The 20,412-nt window shown below is 39.0% G+C and overlaps 2 protein-coding genes across 2 annotated transcripts in view; both read right to left on the bottom strand.

Annotated features, from left to right (window-relative positions):
• On the bottom strand, positions 1–5,068 carry LOC125244293 (gastrula zinc finger protein XlCGF57.1-like). Its single transcript, XM_048154343.1, has 3 exons — positions 5,009–5,068; positions 4,422–4,573; positions 1–1,648 (listed from the first exon to the last, which is right to left on the bottom strand). The coding sequence occupies exons 2-3, from the start codon at positions 4,504–4,506 to the stop codon at positions 114–116; spliced, it is 1,620 nt and encodes a 539-aa protein (XP_048010300.1). The 5' UTR covers positions 4,507–4,573; positions 5,009–5,068; the 3' UTR covers positions 1–113.
• A 3,538-nt stretch (positions 5,069–8,606) lies between these two features.
• LOC125244294 (gastrula zinc finger protein XlCGF57.1-like) overlaps positions 8,607–20,412 on the bottom strand; it is a 35,632-nt gene continuing 23,826 nt past the window's right edge. The window contains exon 4 of the mRNA XM_048154344.1: positions 8,607–10,248. Coding sequence (XP_048010301.1) covers positions 9,152–10,248 — 1,097 coding nt within the window. The 3' untranslated portion in view covers positions 8,607–9,151. The remainder of the gene's footprint in view (positions 10,249–20,412) is intronic.

Raw genomic sequence — 20,412 nt, 5'->3', positions numbered from 1 at the left:
TTTTCTTATGTATCAATAAGTGTGATGTTTTTATTACACTGATCACAAATTAATCGTTTTTCTCAAGAGTGGATGCACAGATTATTGTTGAAATTGCTCCTTTTTCTAAACCTTTATCTCACTGAGGAAAATGGCCTTTTCTTTTCATAATGAGTTTGCAAATGCCGTTTCAACTCTGAGTGATATGTAAAACGCTCTTCACACTGAAGACACTTGTTAGGCTTCTCTCCAGTGTGAACCCTCATGTGAATCTTTAGGTTTCCTTTAAGCGTGAAGCTCTTTCCACACTGAGGGCAGGTGAAAGGCTTTTCTCCAGTGTGAATTCTCATGTGAATCTTTAGGTTTCCTTTAAGCGTGAAGCTCTTTCCACACTGAGGGCAGGTGAAAGGCTTCTCTCCAGTGTGAATTCTCATGTGATTCTCAAGATTTGCTTTGTGTGTGAAACTCTTTTCACAGCAATGGCATATGTAAGGCTTCACTACAGAGTGAATTTTTACATGATTCTTAAGGTGATTCCTGTCAGTGAAACTCCTTTCACACTGATGACATATAAAACACTTCCCTCCAGAGTGAATCCTCATGTGATGCTTAAGGGTTTCTTTATGTCTGAAACTCTTTCCACACTGATCACAAACAAAAGGCTTCTCTCCAGTGTGAATTGTCATGTGAATCTTAAGATTTCCTTTCACTGTGAAGCTCTTCTCACACAGCTTGCAGGTGTAAGGCTTCTCTCCAGTGTGATTTATCACGTGGGCATTAAGGTCTCTTTTCTGTCTAAAACTCCTTCCACACTGAGAGCATATGAACGGCTTCTCTCCAGTGTGAACCCTCATGTGAATCTTTAGGTTTCCTTTAAGTGTGAAGCTCTTTCCACACTGAGGGCAGGTGAAAGGCTTCTCTCCAGTGTGAATTCTCATGTGATTCTCAAGATTTGCTTTGTGTGTGAAACTCTTTTCACAGCAATGGCATTTGAAAGGCTTCACTACAATGTGAATTTTTACATGCTTCTTAAGGTGATTCCTGTCAGTGAAACTCCTTTCACACTGAGGACATATAAAATACTTCTCTCCAGAGTGAATCCTCATGTGATGATTAAGGGTTTCTTTATGTCTGAAACTCTTTCCACACTGATCACAAACAAAAGGCTTCTCTCCAGTGTGAATTGTCATGTGAATATTAAGATTTCCTTTCACTGTGAAGCTCTTCCCACACAGTTTGCAGGTATAAGGCTTCTCTCCAGTGTGATTTATCATGTGGGCATTAAGGTCTCTTTTCAGTTTAAAACTATTCCCACACTGAGTGCATATAAACGGCTTCTCTCCAGTGTGAATTCTCATGTGAATCTTAAGATTTCCTTTTAATGAGAAACTCTTTCCACACAGATTACAGGTGAAAGGTTTCTCTCCGCTGTGGATTTTCAAGTGAACTTTAAGGCTTTCTTTTCGACTGAAACTCTTTCCACACTGTTGGCATGTGAAAGGCTTCTCTCCAGTGTGAACTCTCATCTGGAGGTTTGTAGTTTCTGTTTTATGAGTCTGTGAGTCACTGACAGATTTTTCCTCAGTCATGAAATCATGACATTTCTCGTACTGATCTTTGTCTTCCATTTCATTCAGTTCTTGATTCTCCTCTTTCAGCGCCATTAGGTCTAGAGTGAAAGAAAAAAAAAACAAGTTAACAGTTTAATGGCACAAAGCAGTAGACATGAAGACATTTAGAAATGTAAAACATCAAATCCAACAAGTATGCTAGGTCCTATACCCACTACACAACTGAAAAAAAGGTGTAACCAGTAATCTAAGAACCTCTTGTCAGTATTGTTAATTCTTTGCTTTCCATTTCATGGGTTTACTCAAGGGTTTGACCATAGGTCTGACATCTCATGGACGTAGGCTTCTGGAAAATGCGCCCTGCCCAAATGGACACCAATCCCACTTTAAATGTATCGAATGGGATCGGTTAAATGCATTGCATTGAACTGGATATGTTTAACTTTAAACCTGTCTGTGCCCTCTGTCAGAATCTAGAGATTCACCAAAAGTCTATGTTAGGGTCTTTTAACTAGTTGCTTTTTAGCACGCATATTACTAGAATATTGGCTATTTATTAATACTTAAGCACATATTAATGCCTAATTCTGCATGACCTCTTTCTACATTCGTAATCCTACCCAATTCTTTAACAGCTACCTTACTAACTATTAATAAGCTGTAAACTAGGAGTTTATTGTGGGAAAAGTTTTAGTTAATAGTGTATATGTGTTCCCTAAACTAAAGTGTTACCTTTTTTGTTGTTGTTGTTGTTGTTGTTGTTTTTTTTTTGTTTTTTTTGGGCGGGGGCGGAGTGGTGTCTTCTTGAAACTCAAGATTCTGATAGAGGGAACTGAGACTTAGACTCCAAACTTGCACTCCTGTCTTTGGAGCCCTGCAGAGTGGCCCTCCAGGATTGACTCAACCGAGTTTGCCCAGGCCTGTTCTAGAGCCTTCCAGATCAGAGATATGGAGTTCGCAAGTGCAATTTATTCCATTGAACAAAATTGCAGACTGTGCTGAGTACGCACCATTACATAAATTGGAAATGGAGCTGGAAACGAACTTTGGAAAAAGCTTGTTTCCAATCTATACAATGTGCCTCAGGACAAACTATTAATATTTTACTGCAATCAGCAGACCCAATATTTTGTACATTGGGATTAACTGTAAGTAGACTCTCCATATCTCAGTTTTGAAGAGGTCTAGACAGCCATTACTTGTGTTCTTGCCTATGTTCAAGCTCGGCCCTGGAAGGCCACTGTCATGCAGAGTTTAGCTCCAACTTGCCTCAACACACCTGCATGTACATTTTTAGTATGCCTAATTAGACCTCAATTAGCTGGTTCAGGTGTGATTAGTTGTGGTTGGAGCTAAACTCTGCAGAACAGTGGCCCTCCAGGACCGAGTTTGGACACCCCTGATCTAGAGCAGTGGTTCTCAAACCTGTCCTGGGGACCCCTTACCGCTGCACATTTTGTATGTCTCCCTCACAGACACACCCAATTCAACTCTTGCAGTTTCTACTAATTAGTTGATGAGTTGAATCAGGTGTGTTAGATGAGGGAAACATGCAAAATGTGCAGTGGTGAGGGGTCCCCAGGACAGGTTTGAGAACCACTGATCTAGAGAATCAAGGAGAATGAAGAAACTTGAACATTTTCACCAAAAAAATCTTAAACATCTGCTGTATTAAGCACACTCAACTGAACATATTATTCTAACTTTCAAGTCATTTTAGAATTTATTTGCATTTTAAAAAATGCTGTGGTTCTTCTGTTTCAGTGAAACAAAAACTTAAATTTGGGGGTTAGGACTTATGTGCCTTGAATGCTTTTTTGTGGAGCCCTCAAAAACTGGAACTTAAAACAATTACATTTTCTGAATGAGGAAAGTATAATGTATAATGACTCTTATACTTAAATTATTATTTTTAAGTTTACTGAGCGATATACAGTGACGTCATCCATGTCACTTCATTGCCGATGTTACCCACGTAACCGACGTTATCGAAAGAGGCCATTCAACATTAAACTGGGTTGCAGCAGATTTCAAGTTCCCAGCATGCTTTGCGTTACACTCTGTAAGGGAGAATAAATGTTGAAATTGAGTGTTATTTTGTGTGATTTTGCACAAGATTAATACAAGAGAAGATGTTTTATTGTTTAATGCTCTGTTATTTTGGTTTTCAAATGTGTTTCTGTGATGTTGAAGTTTTTAGGGTTACCATCATGGTGAAGAATCGTGCCTGTGGATAGGTCAAGAATGGGCTGCAAAACAGTTTTACAGTGTACCCATCATATGTATGTTTTTTGCCTGTTGTAATATTCCAGATAGTCCACTTTGTTGTCTTGCCATATTTGTTTCACATGGTTGTCTATTCTACATACTTCATTTTCATTGTCATCAATGTGCTGTTCAGCCTTGTTCACTTTGCCTAGAAAGCCAGTCATATTGGAGTGTAAGTTTACGATGGAGATTTGTAAATATGTTGTTTTAGAGTCTTTTGCAAAAGAATGCTGTTGCCTCCCTTAATTTTTTAGATGAAATCCGCAAATATACCGCGAGGGCTCTGGCTGCCCTTGTCCAACTCGGCTTCATTTAGCATGTACAGTCTGGAACCATCTTTTGCTGTGACTCCTCCAGCAAATTAGGAGGTTTTCAGAAGATATTTCTTAGGTTTAGAGCAGTGGTGTCAAACTCGGTTCCTGGAGGGCCACAGCCCTACAAAGTTTACAAAGTGTTTTTTCCTTTTAAAACGTATTATTTCGAGGATTAAAGGTGTTTTAATTGGTATGCCTAGAAGGAAACCCTGATTTGATAAAGTAATTTTGAGGATGACAAAAAATAAATAAATATCGACTGAAGAAAGACTCTGAGAATGAAACCAACCTGTTTGTTCCTCAGTTTCTTCATGTTTGACTCTGAATGTTTCTTCAATCTCCACATCTTCACTCTCCTCTTTAATAAACTCCATCTTTATAATAGTGTGTCACGTGGATCTCAGTCGCTTCACCAGGAGTTTTTCTGTGTGTTTGGACACTCTGTCATGATCAAGATGAGAATAATTAACAGAAAGAAAAACACATCACAACTAAATATCTGAGTGTGTCTCAATCAGATCTAGTTCAGTAGTTCAGTGCATTGGTGAGAGAGTCAGAGCGAGAGTTAATGGACTTAAATCATCTGATTAGACTAAAAACTCTCAAAACTAGCACTACAAATTAATTAAAAGAAGCTTGATTTCTCTATCATTACTTGCCAGAGACCAAACAGCGCGTTTATGATGAACTGATTCACAATATAGGGATCAAAATGACACCTTTTCTGTTACACGTTTACTCACAAAAACTATATTCATTACTGTTATAAGATCTGTTACTATGTTAATTTAAAATTAATTAATTTCACAGTTCTCCATATAATTGCCTGAAAGGGTTGTATTGATTTAAACACTTCAAATGATTAAAAACACAAACCTTTCCTCAGCATAATCACAAATGCAGGACCGCGGCGCAGCCTTATGACATCATGTTACCACACCAAATTAAAAGTCCCATCCATACGAAGTAAAAATTCACATACAGAAAATACATTCAAATGATCAGATAAAAGACAAATTGCAGATTCCCAAAGCTATCAATACTACTGAGATTTTCAATTACCAATACCACAAAAGCTTGCTGGCTTATATCTAAATATAATTATACGAACTACTGAGCATTAGTGATATTCTGTATTAAATTTGCATTGTTTTTTTTAATTATTATATAAACTACAAAAGCTTTACTTTATCTCTGTGTGGTTCAAACTTCAGTGTTTCTGATATGAAGTCCTCAATTACTTTCTCCAGCACCTTAGTGTGTGTTTGACAACAGGCATCTTAAAATCCAGTTAAGATACACAAAACCCAAACAAGTTACCTTTACTTACAGTAAATTATAATTTAATATTATTAAACTTTGAGAACCCTAGCATAATACACTATCAAAAGTCAAGACCTCTTGTGTTTTTTCCAGCCATATTAAAGGCACTCTTTCCACAGTGTTGTCTTGTTCAAATTTTGTAATAGAAAAGCAGTCCTCTGTGACCTAAAAGGCACACATATAAAAACTTTATAACTTAAAAATAAATAACATTTAAGTCGGCTGACATGCGAACACTTACCATTCTTTGGAAAGCTGACTTGAGTTCAGATTATAAAGAGGATTCAGACCAAAAATAATAATAAAGTAAAATAACCGCTACAAGTCAACAAAATGCTCTATAAACAGGTGGTCATAGACATGACAAAGCATGCTCTCATGCTCTCCCTCTGCCGACTGTACAACCTCACAGCATTCCACATCACTAAAAGCAAAAATAGTTCTGGGAGTGGTCCCTGTTGAAAAAAACCTGCTGGTAAGGTAGCTTCTGAAGCTGGGATGCTGGTTTGAGCTGGTTTATGCTGGTTAAGTGCTGGTCAAGTGCTGGTACACCAGCATCCCAGCTTCAAAACCTACCTTACCATCATATGCTGGTTATTCAACAGGGGTAGCCAGTTTTGGTGTTTCTTTTACCTGTCTGTCCATTTCACCAGGCTGTCTGACAATTTGTGAAACAGGACTTCTGCCAGAACGAACCAACCTTTTAAGCTGGTGCAAGTAGCACTCAAATCTGAACGCACTGCACTCATCAAGACTGCCAAAGTGGTTAGCATCAGATGCAAGGTGTACTAGTGTTATACACCAAAAAGTCACTGCCATTCAGTAGTTCTTCAGCATACAAGTTATCTTTCTTGGCAAGGGCAGGACTGATATGAATAGCTAATGCCACACTGAGCAGCATAAACTGGTCATACAATCTGTCAGGTATGAGACCATTTAGCACAATTTTCCCAGTATAAAGGGCAAACCGGTGCAGTTCTGTGGTCTTCGACCTTTCAATTTCCTCTAGACAACATGGCTTCCTGGCAAAAACAGTAGGGATGGATGGTTGAAGTGCCACGAGTATGCTACTGACTTCCTTTATCTGTCCAGAAGACAATATAATCCCCTTTGGACCACGCAACCACAAGATACCCAATTTGTGCATGACACCTAGGCAACACTGATGCATGTAATCAATAGGGATCTGCTTAATCATATCAGTAGACAGTTGGCAAAATGGAGATACGTCTGAAAGGAGGTGGCGTTCCTCCTGCGTCTTCTCTCTGAATGAATCTCTTCTGAGATTTATGTTACTGACATTAGGATAGATTACATGATGGCCATCCCCCAAACCTTTTCACCAAAGCCTTGGCCAGAGAGTCACAGGTCACACAGTGTTTTTCCAAATTCTAAACCATTTTCCATCAAATTATGGAGTTTCCTGACAACATTGTCCAGAAATTCAAGATTACTAGGCTTTGAGGTCCCACAGCACAAAACAAATGGGAAAACTGAGGAAGCAGACAAATTAATTTTACACAGAACACGACACAGTGACAGACTGCTACTTTTAAAGAAAAGCAAACCATCAACATTCAAAGAAATGTCTAATTCCCTAAGCTTACTTTGCCACTGTGGGAACACAGTGATTCAAGGGTTCTTTGCAATCAAGGTAGATTTATTGCATGCCAGATTTGACCAGCAAATTTACACTGAAGCAAAGTTCTTGCTGTTTTGGAAAGCTCTCAATGCCCATTTTATACATCTGTGGCTATGGAAGTGATTGGAACACCTGAATTCAATGACTTGGAGGGGTGTCCCAATACTTTTGGAAGTATAGTGTACCTCAGGGATGGGCAACTTCAGTCCTGGAGGGCCACTGCCCAGCAGAGTTTAGCTCCAACCCTAATCAAACACACCTGAACCAGCTAATCAAGGTCTTTAGGATTAGTAGAAAGTTATAGGCAAGTGAGTTTTTATCAGGGATGGAGATAAACTCTGCAGGACACTGGCCCTCCAGGACCAGAGTTGCCCATCCCCTGGTGTACCTCTTGCCACAAATCATACCAACATCCTCTGAGCTTGCCTTTCTATATGTGGAAAGTACTCACCCTTAAGAGAAAAATAAGATTTCACTGACTTGAAGTGCACTGCAGCCAGTGCATCAGACTGAAGGCAGAAGAAATCATAAGCAAGTCAAAGTCCAAAAAAAAATTTCTCATCTTAATAACTTAAAATCATACAGTGCCTTTAACATGGATGGGATTGTGTGTGGAGTAGGGTGATTGGGTACAGTCACAGTTTTGGGTGTTTTGTCTCCAACTGGAGCCATCTCTGGAGATGTCCCAGTTTTACAGCATATTCAAAGCACCCCACAAATACACTGAAAAAAATAAGGCTGTTTACTTAAACAGCTTAATACTTGAAACTATAGCAAAGAAGATGGTCAGGTCAGGTGTGACCACTGGAGTAAATGTGCACAAAAATAAATTAAAAAGCCTCAAGGAAAAGGATAAGGAGATGGAGAATATAAAAAATAATACAAATAAAAGAAGTGGTCATGAAGGTGGAAAAATCAGACGAAGCCCACATTCAGCTGTAGTGTCAATGTAGCCTTGATTTCAAACAGATACACATTTTTATTGCCATACTCTTTAACAAAGAACACAAACAGGGTCTCACATTTACATGATTATTTATTTTAAGTATTTATAAGTGTGATTTTTTTTTTTTTTTATTAGACTGATCACAATTGAATTGTCTTTCACCAGCGTGAATGAGCAGAATTTTTTTTTCTAAACCCTTTTGTCACACTGAGGAAAATGGCAATTTCTTTTCAGAATGAGTGTAGTGAATTAAGTGTAGTAATATTAATAATTATCCATAACCCATTATGATTATTAATTATGGTCAATTATGAATATTTGAATCAGTTAATCTGATTAACTTGATGTAGCTACATTAAAATTACAATCAATAAATCAGTTCATCCTGCGAAAACTCAGTATAGATTTTTAATTAATTCTAAGAGAATGGTATTTTCATGGCCACAGAAAAATAATTTTTTCTTAGCATTTACAGTACTTTTTAATAAGCATTTACAGAGCAGGTAATAAGATCTGATCAATTAAGAGGCAATCTATTGCAGACAGAGAGTCAGAACCAAATATGTATTGTACACAAGTTTTATTAACTATGAACGCATGAACGCATAACATACACTCAGGTCACACATATACATAGGTAAAAATGAGCAATGATGGAGTTGAACCATAAGTGGGACAGGAAATAGAGCTATGGGAAAAAGTCAAAAACAATCTGGAAAAGATTCATTAGTTTTCTCAGTAATAAAGCACCTTAGCTAACAAAGGTGGTTCACAAATTAGTACTAAATCACTGTTTAGTGTTCAAATGTACAATACTTGCAAAATGTCTTTACTCTGTTGAGGAGCATCGGATCTGCAGGCTGAGGAGAAATCCTTGATGGTTTGGTCCTAAGTCATAATCAACATCTTCTGCTTTGTGTGAAGAAATATGAAACAACTTAAGCTGTTAATTTGACTCTTGTAGTAGGAAAGAGTTCTTTCTCCCTTCTAGATGAGACCATGGCTGGGGTGCAGGTTTAGGACTACAGGCCATGACCTGAAGAGGTCACCCTGCAGGGCGTCAGTCCGTCAAAGCAAGAGAGAGGTAGAAGGGTCGAAGTCACACCTCTTAGGGTTGACCTGACCAATGAGAAGGTTGGGTTTCGGAGCGACAACATTCCTCCTGTGGGGGCTTTTTATGAGCACTTCTCTGATTTGTCTCAGTCGTTACATGAGTTTGCAAATGCCGTTTCAGTTCTGTGTGATATGCGAAACACTCTTCACACTCTAGACACTTGTAAGGCTTCTCTCCAGTGTGAACTCTAATGTGAATCTTTAGGGTTCCTTTGAGCGTGAAGCTCTTTCCACACTGAGGGCAGGTGAAAGGCTTCTCTCCAGTGTGGATTCTCTTGTGATTCTCAAGGTTTGTTTTGTTTGTGAAACTCTTTCCACACTGACAGCATTTGAAAGGCTTCTCTACAATGTGAATTTTTACATGATTCTTAAGGTGATTACTGTCAGTGAAACTCTTTTCGCATTGATGACATATAAAAAGGTTCTCCCCCGAGTGAATCCTCATGTGATTATTAAAACTTTCTTTAAGTCTGAAACTCTTTCCACACTGAGAGCATATGAACGGCTTCTCTTCTGTGTGTACTTTCATGTGACTCTTAAGATTTCCTTTTACTGTAAAGCTCTTTCCACACTGTTGGCAGGTGTGAGGCTTCTCTCCATTGTGATCTTTCAAGTGGGCATTAAGGTATTTTCTCTGTCTAAATCTATTTCCACACTGAAAGCATATGAATGGCTTCTCTTCACTGTGGATTGTCATGTGGCCTCTAAGGCTTTCTTTATATCTAAATCTCTTTCCACACTGAGTGCATATGAACGGCTTCTCTCCAGTGTGAACTCTCAAGTGGGCTTCAAGGCTTCCTTTTCGATTGAAACTCTTACCACACTGTTTGCAGGTGTGAGGCTTCTCTTCAATGTGAATTCTCATGTGGACTTTAAGGCTTCCTTTTCGACTGAAACTCTTTCCACACTGTTGGCAGGTCAAAGAGCACTCTCCAGTGGGAACTCTCATCTGGAGGTTTCTAGAATCTGTTTTATGAGTCTGTGAGGAACTAACAGATTTTTCCCCAGTCATGAAATCATGACACTTCTCATCCTGATTTTTCTTCTCCATTTCGTTCATATCTTGACTCTCCTCTTTCAGCTTCATAAGGCCTAGGGTAAAAAGTAACAAAAACAAGTTAACATTATTTATACATGTAAAACATCAAATCCAACAACATGTATGCTGAATCCTATGCCCACTAAACAACTGAAAAAGGCAAAATCTGTATCCCAAATACTTTCAAGATGGCAGTTATCAAAGCCCACAGTAGAGCAGTGGTTCTCAAACCTGTCCTGGGGACCCCCACCACTGCACATTTTGCATGTCTCCCTCATCAAACACCAGCTAACCTCATCAGCTAATTAGTAGAGACTGCAAGAGTTGAATTAGGAGTGTCTGATGAGGGAGATATACAACACATGCAGTGGTGGGGGGTCCCCAGGACAGGTTTGAGAACCACTGCAGTAGAGCACTGGATTGGGATCCCGCAGGTCCTAACACAAATCTTGAGGAAGCTGGTGGTTTTATCTTTGCTGCGGGTGGGAGCAGGGGGTCAAAAATATACTGCAGGTCCCAGGATTTAACAAGAATGGAGTCAAGAAATGTTTAAAAAAGATTAAAGTGGGGTTTTTTTTGTACGAAACCAAAACAAGGAAAGTCTGATATTCTGACAAATTATACAACGGACACAAATCTGGCACCTCTGATCTGTTATCCTGCATCAAAGTAAGCTTTCCTTCGAAGATAAAGCTCTAAGCTCTTCTATTTGTCATTTCAGGTGCTTGATTTGAACACAATTACCTCATGGCTTGTTTAACTGAATGCAATGTTTTTTGTCTGTAATTCTGAGGTGCGTTTCCCTTACAACAGGAGTGTATAACTCAGTTGGAGGGTCACAGACCTGCAGAGTTTAGTACAATTCTTGCTCCAACACACACCTGCAGTTTTCAAATAAGCCTGAAGGACTTGATTAGCTGGATCAGGTGCATTAAATTAAAGTTGAAGCTAAACTCAGCAGGGCTGTGACCCTCCAGGAACTGAGCATTTCCCAAAAACAACTACAGTTGAATGTTCAGTCATTACCAACAGAGTTCACCAGAGCTTGCAACTGTAGTGGGCTAACAATGATTTTTGGAAACAAAAGCATCATTGTAGAAATTAACTAGCAAGTCGTGACTGTTTCCCTAAACTGTAGTAAGTAGTTCCCTTTCAGCAAGTCACTCTCGACATCTCAATGGACCAAAGAATTGGGATCTCGCTAGAGAGACCAATCTACTTCGGAAGCGATTACTGCATTCAGCTGCTCTGCCTGGCAGCACGGGTATAAAGGAGCAGCAGGTGCAAGCGCATATCATCTTTTCACTTCGGAGCCGAGCCGAAATTGGTGACCCGGCAGCCCATCAACGGTATAGCAGCTGTGGCAACAGGATGAGATGTCTCCGTTCCCTCCTTCAGGGAACGAGGGTTACATGTATAACAACGACGTTCCCTTTCAGTCGGTCACTCTTGACGCCTCATCGGACCAAGACGAATTGGGATCCCTACCCTGGGCCGCATTAATGCACGGGCTTACCTGGGCTTAAGCCCAGGGCCCCGGGCTGAGGGAGGGCCCCGGTGATGCTGGAAAAAATATAACCGCATTTTATAATGTGATGGCTGTCCCTTTAACATCGCTTTGATTTGAATACATGTGCGGTCCTGCGCGTGAAGTTCATTACGACGCGCTGCGTCTAGCAGCAAGCAACTAAGTATCTGGACAATGCAGACAGACCCAGTGGCGCTGCTTGTGTGCGTACACAACGCGTTTTTGCTTTGAAAAATGGGGGAAACCGCAAGGTCTTGAGACGCTTTTTAAAACTTTTTTTTAACTTAGCTGAACTGATTCATGGCTTTAGAATGCCATGTCATGCATCAAGACGCGAGCGCAACAGTTCTGCACGTCCTTCTAGCGCATGTTTACATAGAAAAACAAAGAAAAAGTAACGCAGAAAAGCGCGTTCTGTGTGAACAGCCCCAAAGAAGACAATGTGTTCGAATTTTAAAGACGTTGTGCACTTCTCGAGAGATGTGCGACCCCTCACTCACTGAACCCTACAGTCTTCAGTAGTCCAATAAAAATACAATTCATACAAAAATACACTTAAAATGTTGAAATGTTGAAATTAACAATGAACGATACTTTCATTAACCTTACAGATGGAATCTTATTATAAAGTGTTACCATTTCATATAAATCCAAACAGTCATGCTTAAAGATGACCATCTTTAAATATCTACACAAAGGCCATAGCATTGACATTAGGCAAGGCAATTTTATTTGTATAGCACATTTCATACACAATGGTAATTCAAAGTGCTTTACGTAAAGAAGAAGAATAAAAATAGAACATAAGGAATAGAAATAACAGTAAAAACAGAGAATTTTGGATCTGGATGAATGAGCTAGGAAGTCTTAGGGAGATTTTTGTTGTTGTTGTTGTCGTTGTTGTCATCCGTCAGAGTGGATCTAAACGGATCTATCCATCAGAGCAGATCTGAATGGATCTTCCTCACACGACAGGACTGCTACCTGTTAAGGCACTTCAAACTGATAAACAAAGTTTCAATCTCCCCTTTTGCCAAGACACCTCAAACTGCGCCACACAGCCCTAATCCCCCTTCCGGAGATATCTTATCTATGCAGCGCAGTTCAATTTTCCCCCTTTGGAAAGTGTCCTGACTGTAATCCAGAGATATCTTAACCATGCACTACAGCTCAAATTTCCCCATGGTTTGTCCCTTTATCCAAATTTACCAAATTTTAACATAATCACAAATGTTTTCTTCCTAATTCTCCCAGCTCTTTCAACCAGACAGCAATATTTAAAATACATTAAAAGTCAGAATAACAAGATGATACATAAAATATATAAAATACAATAAAAATTAAATAAAAACAGGAAAAGGAATAAAAAGAATAAAAAGATAATACGTATAAAATAAAATGCAAAACAGTTCGGACATAGCACAGAGCTCAATCAGCAAATGCATAGATAAAAAGATTTTTGTTTTGAGTCTGGATTTGAATGTGGCTACTGTTTGAGCACATCTGATCTCTTCTGGAAGCTGGTTCCAGCTGCGGCTGGCATAACAGCTAAAAGCAGACTCTCCTTGCTTTGAGTGAACCCTTGGTATTTCTAAGTGACTTGATCCTGATGATCTGAGTGATCTGTTAGGTTTATATTCTATGAGAATATCTGCAATGTATTGAGGTCCTAGGCCATTGATTGATTTATAAACAAGTAACAGTACTTTAAAGGTGCCCTAGAATTAAATATTGAATTTATATTGGCATAGTTAAATAACAAGAGTTCAGTACATGGAAAAGACATACATTGAGTTTCAAACCCCATTGCTTCCTCCTTCTTATATAAATCTCATTTGTTTAAAAGACTTCCGGAAAACACGCGGATCTCAACATAACACCGACTGTTACGTAACAGTTGGGATCATTAATATGTATGACCCCAATATTTGCATATATGCCAGCCCATGTTCAAGGCATTACACAAGGAAAGGCAGTATTAACGTCTGGATCTGTGCACTGACAAGGTAAGCCAGCAAGAACAACAGCGAAAAATGGCAGATGAAGCATTAATAACTGACATGATCCATGATAGCATGATATTTTTAGTGATATTTGTAAACTGTCTTTCTAAATGTTTCGTTAGCATGTTGCTAATGTACTGTTAAATGTGGTAAAAGTTACCATCGTTTCTTACTGTATTCACAGAGACAAGAGAGCTGTTGCTATTTTCATTTTTAAACATGTGCAGTCTGTTTAATGCATAAACACAAATTCATTCTTTATAAATCTCTCCAACAGTGTAGCATTAGCCATTAGCCACGGAGAACAGCCTCAAACTCATAGAGAATCAAATGTAAACATCAAAATAAATACTTTACTCACATAATTCGAAGCATGCATACAGCATGCATGACGAACATCTTGTAAAGATCCATTTGAGGGTTATATTAGCTGTGTGAACTTTGTAAATGCACTGTAATATAGCCGAGAGCTCGTGTGGCAGGGAGCACGCGATTTAAAGGGGCGGCGCTGCCAAAATCAGTGTATAGTTGATGCCCCAAAATAGGCAGTTAAAAAAATTAATTTAAAAAAAATCTATGGGGTATTTTGAGCTGAAACTTCACAGACACATTCAGGAGACACCTTAGACTTATATTACATCTTGTGAAAAAGCATTCTTGGGAACCTTTAAAATCAATTCTAAATGCAACTGGAAGCCAGTGCAAGGACCTGAAGACTGGTGTGATGTGTTCATGTTTTCTGGTTCTGCTCAGAATCCTGGCAGCAGCATTCTGTACGAGCTGCAGCTGGTCTTTTTGGGAAGGCCAGTAAGGAGTCCATTACAAGTCCATTCATCCACCCTGCTGGTGATTGAAAGCATGAACAAGTTTCTCTAAGTCTTGACTGGAGACAAAGCATCTAATTCTTGCAATATTTTTGAGATGATAATATGCTGATTTAGTTACTGTCTTTACATGGCTACTGAAACTCAGGTCTGACTCCAAAATCACACCAAGATTCCTGACTTGATTTTTAATTGTTTGACCCCTAGAGTGAAGGTACGTGTTCACTTTGAGAACTTCATCTTTGTTTCCAAATGCAATGACTTCAGTTTTGTCTTTGTTTAACTGAAGGAAGTTTAGACACATCAAATTTTTAATTTTATCAATGCACTGGCACAGGGAGTCAATGGGGCTGTAGTCATTAGGTGATAGGGCTAGGTAAATCTGGGTGTCAGCTGCATAGCTGTGATATTTCTCATTATTTGGCTCAGGGGCAGCATATATAGGTTGAACAGGAGGGGTGCGAGTATTGAACCTTGAGGGACTCCGCATGTCATGGATGTCCACTCAGACTTATGGTCACCGATACTCACATAATAACCTCTCCCTTCTAAGTATTACCTGAACCATTTAAAGACCATCCCAGAAAGTCCAACCCAGTTTTCCAGCCTATCAAGAAGTATGTTGTGATCGACAGTGTCAAATGCAGCACTGAGATCGAGAAGAACCAGCACTGATAATTTACCTGAATCTGTGTTAAGGCGAATATCATTTATTATCTTTATGAGTGCTGTCTCTGTGCTGTGATGCGGTAGGAAACCAGATTGAAAGTTGTCAAAATATCCATTCAAGCTTAAGGACTTGTTCAGCTGATTGAAAACAACTTTTTCAATGATCTTGCCTATGAAAGGAAGATTTGAGATTGGTCTGTAGTTGCTCAATATGGTGTTATCCAGATTGCTCTTTTTCAGGAGGGGCTTAACAACTGCAGTTTTCAGGGATTTTGGAAAAGTCCCAGAGAGAAGTGAGGCATTTACCACTTCTAGGAGATCTGCTTCTAAACAGTTAAACACACTTTTGAAAAAAATATGTGGGAAGTGTGTCAAGGGCACAGGTTGATGTTTTAAGGTGCTGTACTGTTTCTTCCAAAATTTTACCATCAATTGCTTTGAAAACAGACATAATAGCTACTTTCTGAGGTTGTTTTACCCCAGTGCAGCTCAAGGATGTGCTGATCGCCTTTCTGATATTATTAATTTTCTCAGAGAAGAAGGAAGCAAAGTCACAGCATTTGCTGTCTGAGAGCATTTCACTGGGAATCTGACTTGGGGGGGTTTGTTAGTCTCTCTACAGTAGCAAAAAGAGTGTGTGTGTTGTTTAAGTTTCTGTTTATAATATTTGAGAAGAAGGTCTGTCTAGCTTTGCCTAGTTCCACATTGAAAGCATGAAGAATATCTTTATAGATGTTATAATGGATTTCAAGTTTTGTCTTTCGCCACATGCGCTCAGCTTTTCTGCATTGTCTTTTCATATTTTGCACTGCTGTTGAGTTTCTCCATGGTGCTTTTTGTTTGCCACTTTTCTTCCTGACTTTCACAGGAGCAATGTTATCAATAACATTCTGTACTTTTGAGTTAAAAGAATCAAGGAGAAAATCAACAGAGTCTGCAGATATGCTTGGTGTTAAAGATATAGCCTTCATAAACAGTGCACTAGTATTCTCATTTAAGCATCGCTTTTTGACCGAGATAGATCTAGCTTCAACAGTCGGAGAGATCAATAAATCAAAGAAAATACAGAAATGATCAGATAGCACTACATCCTTAATGACAATGGATGAAATGTTTAGACCCTTACTAATAATTAAATCTAGACTGTGTCCACGATTGTGTGTAGGTCCATGTACATGCTGAGTCAGATCAAAAGTATTCAAAACAGTTATGATTTCTTTTGCCATATTGGATTCTGCATTTTCTATGTGGATGTTAAAGTCCCCAGTAATAGCAAAACAGTCAAACTCTGAGGAAATTGCTGATGACAGTTCTGTAAAGTCCTCCACAAAGGCTGGAGAGTATTTTGGAGGCCTGTAGATAACTATAAGTAGAATGCGAGGAGCACCTTTTAACACAATACCCAAGTATTCGAAAGACAAGTAATCACCAAATGACACTTGCTTGCACTGATAGACATCTTTAAATAGAGCAGCAACACCTCCACCTCTCCTAACAGCTCTGCAGACACTCATAAAAGTAAAGTTAGGAGGGGCTGTTTCATTCAGGATTGTTGCACTGCAGCTGTCTTCAAGCCATGTTTCATTTAGAAGAATAAAATCTAGGTTGTTTGTGGTTATTAAGTCATTGACTAGAAGTGATTTATTTTCAAGTGAGTGGATGTTTAAAAGTGCTAACTTAACAGTCTTACTTTCTGTCTCTACAGTAATCTTAGTTTGACGTGTAATAGGCAGCAGATTAAATGGGTTTGCCAAACGGTTTGAGAAGGCCTTAGGCTTTCTATAACGTAATAAAACAGAAATAGAGAAAGCTACAGGCACACTGGGTTCCCGCATGTTCTGTAAACATTTGAAAAAGTCACTATTATCATAGCGGGGACCCGACAATATTAGACACATATTGTATGTACACATTATTTGCTTTCATTTTAGAACACTGATTATTATTTAAATAAGATTTGTATTGTATTACAGTGATGTTTAAAAGAGAACTGAAATCAAATGCATTTCTGATTTGTTTATATATGTCTGCTGTATGACAATACAGTTTGCTTTCTCATGACACTAGTTTTAATTATGCAACTTTGCTGCATAATGAATCAATAAAAGCGACCAGCTGGATATAATGCAAATCGATGGTAACAGTCATGACATTAAACATTTGGGTCGAACTTGCGTGTGTTTTTGTCACATTGTTTTAAAGATCAAAGTGAAGGATAAAAAAGTAATTTTTGCCTTAAAGAATGAATTGTTTCTGAACTGCCGAAATGAGCAATTCCAGTCTCACTTCCTGTTACAAACCTACATAACAATGTAAAAATTTGCGTAATGGCAGCCGGTTGCTCACGAACAACATCTATTTTGACCCGCCTTCAAACACTGAGACTGGAAGACTGAGACTTCAAAAAGCTGAGACTGGAAGAGTTTGGTTTGTGTTGCTGACATGTTGACATGACATCTTTACGGTGCAAAATCAAATCCACTTTGCATGCACTTCCAAAAGACAAGGATTCACGCTGGAATTGAAATGGTAAAACTGGCGCCTTTGTTACTGTTCGAATCTGCATCTCATTTCAGAGGCTGCGTCCTCCGGAGCTCGCATTTGAAGGCTGCATACATCATTAATGATGTCTTATTTAAGAAAAGTAACCATAATAAAATTGATGGTTATTCCTTGTGAGGTGCAAAATGCTGTATTTTCTTTCTTACTTTGCAATCCAACGGTTGTTTTTCTTAAATGAGACAGCCTCAATGACGTATACAGCCTTCAAATGCGACCTCCGGAGGATGCAGCCTTCGAAATGAGTAGCCTGTACAAATAGTTCAGACTATGTGCCAATATGTAGTTCATGCAGTGATATTTATATTTTATAACAGACCAATAGATTTGGATGTTTTGGTAATGGCATTTATTCATGCAAAATAAAAGGCTAATAACTTGCACTTTGTGATTAAGAAGATTGAGTGAATGTAGGCAGGGGTTAAATTAGGATTTGTTATGTGGGGGGGCTCTGTGGTTTCAATCTTTCGAGGGGTGCATGTGTATGCAAAGACTACAAAATCGTATCATTTCACAAACTAAAATATGAAAAGTTGAGAGAGCCCTCTGCTATGAACAATAAAATGCTGATCAAAATCATTCTATAGATGCTGGTAGTGTGCAAAGCTACATCTGATGACAATAAAATATTTCTGTAGGCCTGTGCTACCAATATAAATACAAAATACAGTGCTCAACATTAAGCCTGGTTTTGTGCTTGTCCTTTGGACAACTAAATTGGTCATTTACTTGTCAGAGTAAAAAAGTAGCTTGTCTGGAAAAAAAAAAATATTACTATGCAAATCTTTTATCTTTTATTTCATATTCTTACATTTGATAAATTAAAATAGTAAGACACTATAGGGCTGTTACCAAATTAAATAATTTACACTGAAAAAGTACAACTGCGTTCAATAATGTTATGAGATTCTTTAAATATTTTTGAATAAACAAATAAGAAATGTTGGTGGGAAATTTATACTTTTAAACATGAAATTAAACCGCCAGTAGATGGTGGCAAGTGACCGTCTTAATGAGTGAGCCACTGAGTCATTTATTCAAACGATTCACTCTGAATCAAGAATGAAGCAGTTGTTTATGAATGGGCGATTGAATCTTCATTCAACCGATTCGTTCAAAACGCTGAATCATTCAAGATTCGAGATGTGCTGGTTCTGCTTTGTTTGGAACTATTTTCGCTGCTACAATAGAACAAAAAACAGGCATATTGCATCTAAAACGTAAGTGATTGATATTAACTACTTGTTTATTGAACTGTTGTATGAAATTAGTGTCAATTTCAATCAAGGTGATATTCAGGAATTCAGCACTTTTGGTCGTGTGATGCTTAACTTTATCATATGTCGTAAATAGCAAGCTAAACCCCATTGAATTTTTATTGCAACATGATAACTGAGTTTCTTTGTGTGAGCAGCAGAGCTCGGTTTTGAATTCTCCTCAAGAGGTTACGTGATCCTCAACAGCGCAATATCACCGCCAGTTCAGTCGCCACTTAAGCTAGATTAATCATTCTCGCGTTTTGGTTATTGACATTTTAATCAAGCTACTTATCTGGTCAGGCAAGTAAAATTCTCTTTCACTTCAAAAAATCCACTTGTCCCGCAGTCCCGGACAAGCGTATGTCGAGCCCTCGTAAGCCTATGTGCCGGGGCTCAGCCCCAGACGGCCCCGGCCCAATTTAACCCCCGAATGTAGGTAATAGTGCTGGTGGATGAAGGGCCCCCTCAAGAGGTAAAGCCCAGGGGCCCCTTCTAGTCTTAATGCGGCCCTGTCCCTACCAAAGCGCCACAGATGCTGCCGACTTCCAGTGCCTTGCATAAGACAGCCGGGCCAACTCGTAGATGGGACAGAGCTTACGCAGACAGATGAACACTGCCCACTCATTGAGCTTGGATAACACTGGGGAAACGTTCACTTTTGCGTAGAATAGGAGGCTGCAAAAGCCACATAATTGTGCAATAACTGCATGCCAGCGTGCATTGGCTAATTTTAGTTACACTTGAAGCAGATTAGTCTCTCTAGCTGAATCCCAATTCATCGGTCCAACAAGACATCTCCGATCCCTCCTTCAGGAAATGAGGATTAAGCCCCGGGTATACGTCACTTTCCGTGCCCGGACGCGTCACACGTGCAGTCGTGCTTTTGAGTTTACTCGTCTTGTTTTTGAATCGTTCTTTACACACTCTTCTTCAACGACTGCACACTGTGCTCAGAACTGTGCGTATTGCCATCTAGTGGACTCTTCTTTCCTGCTTGCGCTGTTGCACACGCACCGTCTTAAAATTTTGGGCTGCGCGCGGACGGGGTGTGCGGCTGGCCGCGAGCCCTCCACATGATGAAAATTATGTTAATTATGAATGCGGACGGCTTAAGTATACACGGGGTTTAACATTCAACAGTGCTGAAGACTGAAGTTTGGTTTCTGTAATGAACATTGCATCTGAGGACTACTTAATTTTGTTTTATTTGATCTGGGTCCATTTTACGTTATACACATTTATGCAAAAATGGCACTGGTTGTTGACATGCTAAATTGAAATGTATATATAAATGGAATTCAAGATATATATTGTACTGAAAGCTAGCTTGTGTTATTGTGCCAAAGAGCATAATGTAGTCTGCTTGTCACACTAA

This window comes from Megalobrama amblycephala, linkage group LG14 (genome assembly GCF_018812025.1).
Source record: "Megalobrama amblycephala isolate DHTTF-2021 linkage group LG14, ASM1881202v1, whole genome shotgun sequence".
In the NCBI taxonomy this organism is placed as follows: Eukaryota; Metazoa; Chordata; class Actinopteri; order Cypriniformes; family Xenocyprididae; genus Megalobrama; species Megalobrama amblycephala.
Note: the sequence above shows the minus strand (reverse complement) of the source record. Positions and strands in the feature narration are given on the sequence as shown.

Bases quoted from the DNA above. Each gene is read 5' to 3' on its own strand.
- LOC125244293 (XM_048154343.1), bottom strand. From the start codon at position 4,506: ATGGAGTTTATTAAAGAGGAGAGTGAAGATGTGGAGATTGAAGAAACA. The intron at 1,649-4,421 runs GTTGGTTTCATT...CTTTCACTCTAG, and splicing joins AGAAACTGAGGAACAAACAG to ACCTAATGGCGCTGAAAGAG.